The 13,049-nt window shown below is 38.9% G+C and overlaps 1 protein-coding gene across 1 annotated transcript; it reads right to left on the bottom strand.

Moving 5' to 3' along the window:
* Nucleotides 1-379: 379 nt before the first annotated feature.
* On the bottom strand, nucleotides 380-3,962 carry HDGFL1 (HDGF like 1). The gene is made up of 4 exons (XM_030816456.1): nucleotides 3,741-3,962; nucleotides 3,353-3,463; nucleotides 2,049-2,935; nucleotides 380-1,949 (listed from the first exon to the last, which is right to left on the bottom strand). Exons 3-4 carry the CDS (start codon nucleotides 2,574-2,576, stop codon nucleotides 1,716-1,718), a joined length of 762 nt encoding a protein of 253 aa, XP_030672316.1. The 5' UTR covers nucleotides 2,577-2,935; nucleotides 3,353-3,463; nucleotides 3,741-3,962; the 3' UTR covers nucleotides 380-1,715.
* Between the last annotated feature and the right edge of the window lie 9,087 nt (nucleotides 3,963-13,049).

Genomic DNA, 13,049 nt, shown 5'->3' with positions numbered 1-13,049 from the left:
AAAGCAACTGTCTTATTTTCATGAGTAAGGCATTGGAAGAAACAGTAGTACTACACGTGGGAAAGCAGGAAAAAAAAAAGGACCAATCCTTTCACCCTATTTTTCTACAAAGCAGTTCTTTGGCAAAGTATTGTCCCAATTTGTCATCATCCACACATTCTAAGTTAACTTGTTTCCATTTATTCAAATCAGCGGTAGTGACTATTACAGATGAAGTGAAGGACAGAGACCTTAAGATAACAAAGGTTTCTCAAGGGTGATTCTAAAATGTCCCTGTATATTATAAATAATAGCTTTAACACAAGATGTATAAAAAATAAGAGGAGCATTCCATTTAAGAACCAATTATTTAGAAACCAAAGGAACAGGCCTGAGAAAATTTGCTGTAATCAACTGGTTTTATTTCCTAGAACTGAAATATTCTATGGTTGGTTCTCAGATCAAACTTCCGAAGCTGCAGTCAACAATTTTTCATCAGAGCCCAAGGGAGAGGGGAAGGGGTGAAAGAGACAATAGATGGAGAAAGGCATAAAGACCATTAGGAAGAGGGTGAGAGAAGACACATCTTCCTCTGTTGTATCAGTGGGCTACATACTAGACCTGTTGATGGGACCAGGTGATGGTACCTGAATGGAAAATGACACCGTGAGGAACAGCAAAGCCTTACTAGAAGTCATAAACTTCAAACAGAAAGGGAGCCTTCCAGTTTATCTCAGAAATGGAACAGCAATGGGAAAGCTAGGGCCAGCGTTGAGGCACACCTAGGGGTAGTTCTTAAAAATTTTTTTTGGAACTTCCTTTTATTAAAGATTTTATAAAACATGTGTCTTTTCTTCTATGCCTGAGTGAGATATATGACCGTAGGGTGTCCTTGAGGCTGTGGGGAGAGAAAGCGGCAGCCAAGGATCTTCCCAGGGCATCCCATCAGTGGCCCCAGAGATCTAAACGGGGACAGATATTTCTCACGGTCCCCAACCAGGATACTGGGCAAAGTCAAGTTTTCAGATCTCACAAACAACTTGGAAGCCCCCAAATGTTTTGATGAAAAACGGCAACTCCCAGAACTTCCTGGGCCAGCAAAAGGATTTGTGGAAGGCGGGGAGGGGGCATTCCCCACATGCTGCCCCTTTTCCCTGAATGTCTGAAGCTGTGAGGTATGGCAGGCATGGGCAGGAGCTCAGGAAGATGTCGCTCTCCTGCCCGCTAACTACCACAGCTTGAAGACTGCCCATCCCAAGCCCTGGAAGTGCCCTCTGCTCTTTATCTGCCAGGCCTTTCACTCCTACCCATATTCCTAAGCAGAGGTCCATAATGCCTGGGAAAGTAGGAGGGGTGGAGAGGGGTGTCTAGAGGTGAAAACAGCCTGCCTGAACCCCAAGTCGGAAACGGATCCAGGCAACGAGTGGGCGGGCAGGCGTGGGGTGGGGTAGGGGGTATAGGGGGGAGAAGAGGGAGCCGGAAGCTGGGATGGTGGCCTCACTTTATCCCAGGGAGGGAACTGAGGCCCTGACTCAGATCACAGAGGCTTGGGGGCAGAGGTGAGAGTCAGGTGGCCTGCCATCCAGGGGACGGGCAGGGCAAAGGAGCGCGGGTTGGAGGAGGACGGGCTGGGGAGAGGGAAAGGCAGTCCCAGATTGCAGGCCGTGGCCAGATTCCCCAAGAACGGCCAGGCCGCAGCAGGACCGGGGCAGGGGCTCTTCTGGAAACGCTGGTAACTACAGGCTGTCGCGATCTCCGCCGCCCGGTGCCTCGGCATGCGACTCCTGGGAGGCCTCCTCGTCGGCGACTTCTTCCTCCCGGAGCTCCTCCTCCTCTGGCTGAGGCGGCTCGCAGGCCAGGCCGGGCTCGCTAGGGTCGCTGCCGTTCTCCACCGCCACGAGGAGCGGACTCTCCTCTTCGACGGCGGCCGCCGCCGCCGCCGCCGCCGCCGCCGCCTCCGCCGCCGCCGCCTCCGCCTCCGCCGCCACCGCCTCCGCCTCCGCCGCCACCGCCTCCGCCTCCGCCACCGCCTCCGCCTCCGCCACCGCCTCCGCCTCCGCCTCCGCCACCGCCTCCGCCTCCGCCTCCTCCTCTTGGTCGGGGGCTGCCTTCTTAGGTCGTTTGGGGGCGTCCTCCGGCGGGTCCGCCGCGCTCCTCTTCAGCGGCCCCTTCTCCTTCTCCTCCTCAGTGGGCTTGTCGTCGACCGGCTTCCCCAATTCGTCGCCGCCATCAGCGTGGGTCGGCTTGTCCTCGTCGCCCTCCGCGGCCTCGGGCTCCGGCCAAGGCCCGTCTCCGCTGCCCTTCTCTGAGGCTAATGGGCTGTCGGAGGCCTGGACCGTGGGGTTGTTCTCGATCTCCCACAGCCCCTCGCTGAAGCCGCGCCTCTTGTTGGGCTTGCCGAACTTCTCCTTGCACTCCTTGTACGGGAACAGGCGTTTGGGACTCAGGAAGGCCGTCTCGTGGGTCCCGAAGAAAAACACCTGGTAGCGGTTGGGCTGGGTCATGTGCTCTATCCTCGCCGGCCAGTGGGCATAGCCCTTCAACTTGGCAAACACCAGGTCCCCGCTCTTGTACCTGGGCATGCCGTAGGCCGACATAGCTGGTTCTGCGGACCCCGCCTGGGCCACACCGGAAGTAGACGCCGGAGTCTGCGCGCGCGCAGTAAGGGCGGCTGCTGGGCGGGAGTTGTTGAGCGACCTGCTCGAGGGGACCGGCGCCACCTAATGGGCGGGCAACGCTCGGGGCTCCGAGAAGATGCCAGTGCGAAGACTGCATTATCTCGCGAACACGCGAAGCCCGTTGGACCCACCCTCGGACGCCATGATGTCTAGGATGCTGGAGGAAATAGCTAGGATGGCCGGGTGGCGGTTGTGCTTGTGGCCTTGTGCTACTGATCAATCTCTACGGCACCTGGGCCAGATGGTTGCACAGTTTAAATAAACAGTGCCAGAGCGGCCTAGAAAGGGGGCAATGTGACAAGAAAACACAGTGACACAATTAGTACGTATTTCCATGAAACTAGTAACAGCCCAGTGCAAGCATGCAGTGTCCCTGTAGGCCCTGATCTGCTCACTACAGGAAACTGTACACCTGCGTTAGGAGCAGCTAAAGAGATGGCTGTGTCAGTGGTTTCAACCCTTTTCTGATTTCCTCCGGGACTAGCACTGGAGCCTGCAGTGAGGCTCAAGAATACGTGAAAGTCTGGTAAAGGGTTAGAGTCAGCAGCGTGGTTAGGATGTCTAAAGTCCACATTACTGGGTAACAAAAATGTCAAACATTATTATATCTTTAGGGTCACAAAAAGTATATAGGAACACCACCACCACGGCAAACAGACATCTAAATATTTCCTACTTTCTATGGAAATGTTCACCTTGGATACCAGACATGAAGTTTAAACTTTGTTGGTGATTGTACCGTATTGTGAAAGATGAGGCTACATGGTTGTAACATTGAGATCATGGCACATGTTTTCAGTATCTTTCTAGAAGAGATGAAAATTGGGTTCATTATGCATAAGAATTAGGTAGAGATCTGCTCATATCGAACATGCTCTTGGTAACTAGAACTTCCTGTGAGCTACAGACTAAAAAAGTATAATCTCAGCTGAGAAACTATTTTAAAAAGAGAATTTTCTTCAGATATAAGTCTCTTCTAAACATATGAATGAAAGTGTCAGTGCAACTGCAGTTGTTTACATAACTTTCTACATCTTTTTTGGATCCTGCTTGCTAGCTGTGAGCAAGCACTCTGAAACCTACCCAAATTTATCATACCACTACTCTTGACTATTATAACTAGAAAGATGTTCCTTCCCAGTGTAACCAACAGACTAGACGAGAATTAGAGCCCTTAACCCATTTCAGTACAACTCAAATTTGTTTCCCATTTGCTGGGCTGGAACAGCCATTTTAACTCTGAATGGTTGAGACTTGCTCTAGGCAAAAGGAGATATCCTCTCCCAAACAAGGTGAAATGAACATGAAGCCCTTTGATAATTCTAAAATTCTAAACAAGTTCTTTCAGCTCTTCTGTCAAGCCATTTTCTTAGAATGCCTATCCGCCCTGCTAATATCTATTACACTTTTATTAAATAAGTAATATCAACAATGCATCAACACTTCGTTTACAAACCAACATCCTGCTACAAAGATGAATCTGACAAGTTCCCTCCTCTCAATTTTACAGGGAAAGTGCTAGAAAACTAGAAATGTTTAGTGGCTGTAGAAGAAAATAGGAAATAATAGGCAGCTATGGAGCCCATAATAGGAAGGAATTTGGAATTTCTGTAAGCAGAGATATTGCTATATGTGGCCATTTTTTTTTTCAGGTAAGTATGCTGTACCAATGCACATATCATGTATGAAGGTTGCTGAAGTAGGAAAAAAAATCTAGCTAGATAGCATGTCTAGAAGAGGTACTTAGTTGTACCATCAGCTCAATCTGAAGGCAGGACCGGTTCTAAAAGCCAGCTGCTGAAGCTGAAGGTGGCAAAGTTGCCTCACTAGAAAAAGCCAACATCAATAGTTGGGTGGTTGAACTACAGCAGGTGAACAAGTATCAGGGTGTGAAGGCAGGACTGGGGATCTAAAGGTTAGAGCAATAACCAACACTTATGGAAAACTGAGATAAAAAGTATAGCAGGAAGCAAAGGCAAAAAGATCTAGTAGAGAAGGATCTAGGTCTGCAAAGAACAGCACAGATTCTATTAAGCAAAGAAGTGTTGTTCCCCAAGTAGATCTTGTGCCTCCACCCTTGCCCACTAATACAGTGTGATGCTGAAAGGCTGGCACAAAAGATGTTTACCTTTGAGGAGCTTAAAATCTCGTTTAAGTGATAAAGGCCGGGTGAGTTCATTACAGAACAGTACAAGCTAGCCTTCAAATGCTAAATTGTGTAATCTTAAATTCCAGGAGAAATCAATGAGAGTGTGGTTATTAGGGCAGGCCTACGGAAGGGGTAGTAGGAGATAGAATAAAAACAATTCTGGCATTTCTTGCTTGTTTGCCAGCTTTGTAAGGCCAGGAGTTAATATAATCTTTGTGAACCTCTGCTACATGATTTCAAGATATTTAAATTAATACTCAGAATTTCTTTCAGGATTATTACAAATATTAATGGGATTATGGACATGAAAGCCCAGATGATGGCTATGAAGGTCTATGATGTGCCAATAAGTGTGAAGTTGACTTTTATTATGGATTAGGCTATTATTATCATTAGGCTAAATGAGGAAAAAGATATATCCAAAGGAGTCATGAATAAGGGCACCGAAGAAAAGTCCCCACCAGCTGAATTACATATTATATACAGAATTATATATGCAGCACATCTTTTGTATGAAACTGACATAAAAGTTTTTGTTACTTGGAAATATGATCTTGTAAAACAGTGTTCTCTAATTAAATTTATCACCTGATGGTAGCTTATTCTACCATTAGAAAAGGGAAAATGGGAGGAAGGTTGAGAAGAAGCAACCATTTAAATAGAGTTTCATGGAGACCACTTTCACAGATACATCCTTTCTTCTATCCCTACATTCTCAAGGATGCAATTAAGTGGAGTGATCTTGGCTTCTTTTACCTTTGAAACCAACTTGTTGTTAAAGCTATAGTTTCTCTTGCTCAAAGTGAGGAGAGTAGAGAGGATACATTCATGATGACTTGGTTTGGTTTAGATTTAGCTAGTATATAAACAAAGTACTCATGAGGCACTGCAATGATTAATTTTCAGTAACTAGAACTCCATGAGTATAACTGTTCTAACAGGTAAGGATGTTTTAAAAATCATGTGTACCGGGAACACCTGTTTGTCAAGAGGACCTAATTTCAGCGGCAGCATACCTATCAAAACAACACCTTAGAGTCCAAAACATATAACACTTCTCGTTTCCCTTTTCTGGAAAACTAATGATAGGATTTAAAAGCTGCTTGGCAACAATTACGAAACATGGGCAATAAAGCAACGTAATTATACAAGAGAGAGAATAGATATCTAATTGATGTTTTCTTTTTTAGTTACTTTTAAATTCAATTAGTTTGGTGTAAACTATAATTTAAGAGAAATGTAATTGTTTTCTGTGTGCTTTTGTCTTCATTAAAAATATTAACTGCATCTGGGTTTATGCAATAGAATGTTTATACATGGTTGGTATTTGAGATCAAGGCTTTTCTTTTTAAAATGTTCTAGGAGACATAATTGTACAGAGTAAGTCCTCCCCTCCACCATGGGTAGAAACTCCCCCACTGTTCTTTTTTAAAAAGTCACAGGATGTCTGCTACCTCTATATTTTGTCACCTCTACGTTTCATCCATGTCTACTTAGCCTAGCCTTTAAAGCCTCAGGGATTTCTGCAATACAGGCAACTGCTCAGAGTGGAAATAAATTCAGTATCAATGAGGATGTTCTAGGAGCCAAAGAGTAATTTAAAGGATGTTCCCAAGGAGCTATATCATCATCAATTTTTAAATATTTTTCATTTAATTTTAATTTTTGTGGGTACATATTATCATCATCAATTTGAAGTGAGTAAAATCTGTACTTGCCTTTGATAATGGACTTTGAGGAGGGAGATATGAGAGTGCAGATTTTCCAGGTGGTATATGTGTGCAATTGGGCCCCCCTTGGCCAACCATGAATGTGATGACTTGGTTTGGTTAGTGTGTAGGAAGGGGGCCTTTGGAGAGATTGGAATTGTTTGCAAAACTTCTGTTTTATTGGCCATGGAAGGAAAATCAGCACTCCAAGATTAAGAAAAGTGGCTGGTAATGAATAATTCTATTTCATTATTCTTATTTGAGGGCTTAAAGATTCTGAAACTTACTCTTTGGGAAAAAATTTAAATAAAGTGCGTTTAAATAATATGAATACTTTGCTAATTTTGCATGATGATATTTATTCAAGCCCTCCTACATGAAAATGTATGAGTTATTTATATAACTAGCAAAGTTTAAACAAATAATAGTTATCAATGCTGGTGAGTATTCAATAATTGGGAATTAGATGCAGATAACATCTATTTACATAATTATTACCTGATTAGATGGCCATACTCTGTAAGGTTTTTAAAGTAAAATTTAGTGACTTGGAAAATGCTTGCAATTCGAATAAAGAGACTGGATAAAATATATAGCATATGTAATTTATGCACTTATATGAAATCATGTTCCTTAAATTTAACATGTGGCTAATTCTAGGACCCATTTGAGAGAAAGGCTATTTGAAATAAACAGGACAGTGGGCGTTAAACGTGATGCTTGCGACTATCAAGTGCTCGATTACTATTAGCTCTTAAAATAGCCAGTACTTGCTCTATTTTCTTAAAGTAGTTTATTTTTTTCATTACGTGATATATATTTTTGTTGTTACTATTTTTGCTGTTGTTGCTTTCTACAAATTGTTTCTGGTTCAGAATTTAGCTTGTTTCTCTAATTTTATAATAGGCATGTACTTTTTTCTTACTTTTTGGAGGGGCTGTGTTGTTGCATTAAAAGCACAGTTTGAAAGACCCAAGGTCAACAAAGTCATGTTTACAAGGAAGTATGAAACTCAGTTTTGCAATTTCAATTTTGTATTGCTTGCCATTACATTAAGTTGTCATGTAAATGCTTAAAATGATCAAAGCTTTTAGAAAGCCATGTTCAAGTTTGTGAGGATATAACCTCAAAAACTCAATTGTCTCAATTGTCTCTTACTCTTCCAATAGTTTTCTAGCTTTCGAAATAGTTACCAAATTATTAAACTTCAGAAATAAGTAATTTATACTATTTCCATTTAAAGAAATCATCAACAGTGTGCATGATAATGAAAAGGTGGGAATTTTTAACTAAAATGTCTAATTTTGAATTACTGAAAATATTTTGAAGATAATTTTTACTAATAATTTTTTTCTATTTTATTATTGGAAATCTCTTAAATTTTTAAGTAACTTTGGCTTAAGGATATAGGCATTGAGTTGCTAGTTATCCTTCTGTCTTTACCAAAAGTTTATTGAAGGTAAATGGCTTTCTCTTGTCAAATATTGTGAGGGAAAGGCTGTTTGTAGCTTTCAAAATAGTTTAGGATTGTTCTATAGTAGGTAGCATGTATATTATTTGTTGAAATAAATACTTTAGGAAGTTTAGTACTTTTATATAAATTCAAAAACTCATACGTAATAGACTAGAAACCAAGTAAAATCAGAGAAGTAGAAATTTAAAATAACTGTGCTAAATCGGCATTGAGCTCAGTGAAATCCTCAACAACCAATGCCTCTCTCTTTTAGAGTTTGTTCATTTTTCAAATGAACCAGTGATGAACACACAGTTTTAAGTCCCTTAATAAGATTTTCTAAATAACACAAACAGTGACTTTCTGAACAAATATTGTAACCACTTCTCATTTTGGTCACTCTTCATGGTGAAAAAACTTCTTTCTTAGAAAAAATGTAGTATGTCTGATGCTTGTAAAACTGAAATACTGAAATAAAACATTTTGGATATAGTCTTATAGTCTTTGCTGTTCAACAATCAGACATAACCCATACTCTGTTCCTGCTTCTCAAAGTCTAACCTTAATGAGAATATATCACAATGATTAAAATTACAATAGAGCTGATAATTTTTGACTATCATTTATTAAGCATGTATTATATGTTGCAAACTTATACAAGCATTTTATATCTACTTTCCCAATTAATTCTTGAAACCCTTTGCTATACTACCTTTTCCTTTGCTCCCACCATTTTTTTTGCCCTGCCCACTTATTCATTATAAGCATAATTCATTGAAGAAATACAGCCAACCAGGGAAGTTGGTTGAGGGAAGAATGAAGAGAGAAGAGTGAAGCAGATACAAAAAAAGTAGAACTGTCAGGAGCTGTAAATTACTATAAGGATCACAAAAGAGAGGAGAAAACTGTCAATCCCTAGAGCAGCTTTCGTTTCCAAAGTTTTTTCAGTTACAATTTGAGTTCAGTATACATATATCTTTACATTAAAAACCTTTTAAGATGTGTGAGTGAGCCTCTGTGTCTTAGAATAAAAAGTACCAAGTAGAACAATAATGAAACTGACGATATATGATTAGCATAGGATTTATAAAGGCAAAAATGATGTTAACCACACATCAAACAATGTTGATGTAGACATGAAATCTCTCCAATGTAAACATTGTAGATAAAATGTCAAATTCATTTAAAAATGATCAGCCTTTCTTTTTCTCCTAGGCTATTTATAACTGTAATCTCTAACCATGTAAGATAATTTTTTTAAGTTCATAAAGTGACATCTATTCTGAGATTTTTTTACCAGCCACCATCTGGTTTCATGATAGCTGACCATGCTCTTTTCCCTTTCAGTAACAACAAAATCGATAAAAGTTTTTATTGAACAGATAAATAAAAACTGCTTACATATTATACAATTTGATATTAATAATGATAATGCTTTGGTCAATTATAATTTTGAAATAGTAAATTTAGTTATTTTATCTTTACTAATTTTAGTTGCCTCTCACATTTTCAATAAAACTGAAAAAAACTGAAAGAATAAAAGCATATGGCTTTTCAATATTGTGCCAGACTAATTTGGCTTTGTTCAGTTTTCTCATTTTTTCTTCAATTTGCCTTGTACGACTGCTATAAATTGACAAGAAATTTTTGGCTATGTGTGTAGAAGACAGCAAAAACTGAATGAAATCTAGAATATAATGCATTCTTTAGGACACCACTTCAGGTTATACATTAACATGTGAGTGCTTATGTGCTTGATAGAGACTTAAGTGCTGTGGGAGAGACATCATGAGTATAGAATATTTTAACCAATCGTCATACCAAGAGGTCTGGGTTATGTCAGTTCTTTATTTTTTAAAAACATTATTGATGATCTGCTATGTGATCTATTTTCTAATTCATTCATATTATTTTCAAGTTTATAGAATCAATAAAAATCAAAAAGCTTATTATTTTGTTAGATACTTCTGTATGCCTGCTGATTTTTAATCTGCTTTACCTATTTCTGATATAAATGTTAAGATTTTAGCAAAATCCATAATATATGTGGATTTTTCAATTTCCTTTGGATCATGTTTGTTTCTGTTTTATGCATTTCAAGGCTATATTGCTAAGTAAGTACATAGTTTTTATTATTGTATTCTACTCCCTTTAGATTCTTCATTTTATTAGAATGAAATAATTGTCTCAGCAAATGTTTTTGCCTTAAATTCTACCTTGTCTGGTATTAATGTGCTTTAGCAGCTTTTTGTGATTAGTATTTGAGTGCTATGGATCCTTAATTTTAACTTTCTAATGTCATTTTTAAAAGTTACATATCCGAAACCAATACATAGGAAGATTGCTTTCGGTATAATCTCTTATCAGGAGAATTTAGTCTTTTTAATAACATTTTGTGATAAATGCAGTGTCTACCATCTCATTTTTTGTTTTGGTTCACCATAACTTTGTAGGATTTTTTTTCTCCTTGCTTTCCTGTCTTCTTGTGTATTGATCAAATTTCTTTCATCATTGTTACCATTGTTGCATTATTATTATTTGTGTTTTTCCTTTATTAGTTTGAAGGGTATAACTTTCTTCCTTTAGCAATTATATTCTTTAACATACACACTTAACTATAAATTTTTCTAGCTAACTCTAAAGACTTTAGCTTTTATAAAATAATCCCAACACTACACTCTTTGTCTAAAATTTTATTTTTTCTCTTTTATATTATATAACATTTATTTTTTATAATTAGTTTATTAAATTTATTCACAATTTTATCATCAATTTATTATTATTTCTTACATACCCTTCCTTTACTTTTGATGAAGGAAATATATCAGTAACTGTCTTCGTGAAATTATGGACGGCTGGGCGTGGTGGCTCACGCCTATAATCCCAGCACTTTGGGAGGCTGAGGCGGGCGGATAACCTGAGGTTGGGGTTCAAGACCAGCCTGGCCAACATGGTGAAACCCCGTCTCTACTAAAAATACAAAAAGTAGCCAGACATGGTGGTGCATGCCTGTAATCCCAGCTACTCCGGAGGCTGAGACAGGAGAATTGCTTGAATCCAAGAAGTGGAGGTTGCAGTGAGCTGAGATTGTGCCACTGCACTCCAGCCTGGGTGACAAAGCGAGACTCCATCTCAAAAAAAAAAAAAAAAAAAAAAGAAAGACAAAAGAAATTATGGAGTAGTGGAATTCACTTAGCCTTATGTGGCTAAAAATGTATTTATTCTAACTTCACTCTTAAATAATATATTAGCTGAATATATAACATATATTCAAAATGTGTTGTTTTAAGCATGTGAAGGAATTATTCCACTGTCTTCTAGCATCCATTGTTGCTGCTGAGAAGTCTATCCTCAGTGCAACAGTTATTCCTTTTCTAGTATTATGTCTTTCAGTTTTCCAACTATCAAGCTTTTCTTTATTCTTAACACACTGCAGTATATCTAGATATTTACTCAATTGTCTCCTTTTAGAACACTTACATATGTATATTAAACTATCTCAATCTATAATTCATGTTTTAACCCTCTCTATATACTGCTATATACTGTAGAATTTCTCAAAACTATATTCCTATTTATTTATTCTTTTTGTCTTAGAGGTTGTCCCATTTATTATTTCAATAACAATACTTTTCACTTTAAGAATTTCTATTTTTATAGCTACCTTTTATTATTTCATTTATATCTGCTTTAGTTCATAATTTCTTGTTTCTTTTATGGATTTATTCATTTTTTACCCTTTCAGATTTTCTAAACATATTTATTTTAAAACTACTATTGATATTTTTCTCTCCTTTTAATTTAATCTATCATTTCATTTCCTGCTGCCAACTGGTAGCTTGGCTCAAGGTTCCCTGGCTGCAAGATTGTCTGCTTCTTTGTACCTCTATAAAAGGTAGCACTGTAAATGTTGTACCACCCAAAATTAGTAAATCAGGGCTTTTTCAGCCTCCTCTTCAGTGTCAGAAAGTTCCACACTGGTCCAACATGAGACCAGCAGTGAGGCCAACTCTAGTTCCCCTCTGCATGTGAGGGACCTTATTTCTTTCTATCCTATAGAATCCAGAACACTTTGTCATCTCTGCTTGATTCCAAGCTCTGATACCAACAGACCTTGCAGTATTAGTTTCTCTTAACATTTTGTATTTCATTCCATTCTAGCTTATCAATACATTATGACTTCTAAGTTATTTAATTGTATCTTTTATATTTCCTCTGCTTTTGCTATGTGTTGGATCAGAAAGAGAATGTTGCAAAGCATGAATTTACAACATCTTAATTAGGCAGTAGGTAGTTATAAAATGTCATGCATACCCCTTTCCTTGTCAGTTTGCAAGTTAAGGACAAAGATTCTATGCATAAAATAATTAGAGAAAACAAAACAGATCCTCGGAAACACAAAAACAGGCACATATTTACACAAAAATAATCAGGGAGACTTTAGGTGTGTCAGCAATTGATATTTTTCTTAAAGAATGTTTAAGATTGAAGACAATGACTTTCTGCATTTTATTAGTAATAATTAATCTGCTAACTTCTTTACAGATTCACTTTATTGTGTGCCTTGAAGATGTAGTGTATGTACCTATCATCAGTGGTTTTTGAGGGCTACAGTGACAGGATGTCAACCATTTGGGTAGCTGTAACAAAATACCATAATCTGGGTGTCTTACAAACAACAAAAATGTATTCATCACAGTTCTGAAGGCTGGGAAGTCCAAGATTGAGGCACTAGCAGATTTTGGTGTCTGGTGAGAGCTCACTCCATAGACGTCTGTCTTCCCACTGTGTCTGCACATTTTCACATGGCAAGGGAGCCCACGAGGGACCTTTTTATAAGGGTAATAATCCCATTTACCTACCAAACCCCCACCTCCAAATAACATCTCCCCAATGTCCCTACCTCCAAATGTCATCATATTGGGGATTAGATTTCAACATATGGATTTAAGAGGGCATAAACATTCAGTCCATGGTATGCTAAATTATAGTGCTCCTAGTGCATAATTAAGTGGCAATATTGAGAGAAAATAATTAAATGAGACTGCTCCTTCCTAGCAATCTTAAGTAAATGTTTGTCT

The sequence above is a fragment of the Nomascus leucogenys genome, chromosome 8, assembly GCF_006542625.1.
Source record: "Nomascus leucogenys isolate Asia chromosome 8, Asia_NLE_v1, whole genome shotgun sequence".
NCBI classification, from domain to species: Eukaryota; Metazoa; Chordata; class Mammalia; order Primates; family Hylobatidae; genus Nomascus; species Nomascus leucogenys.
Note: the sequence above shows the minus strand (reverse complement) of the source record. Positions and strands in the feature narration are given on the sequence as shown.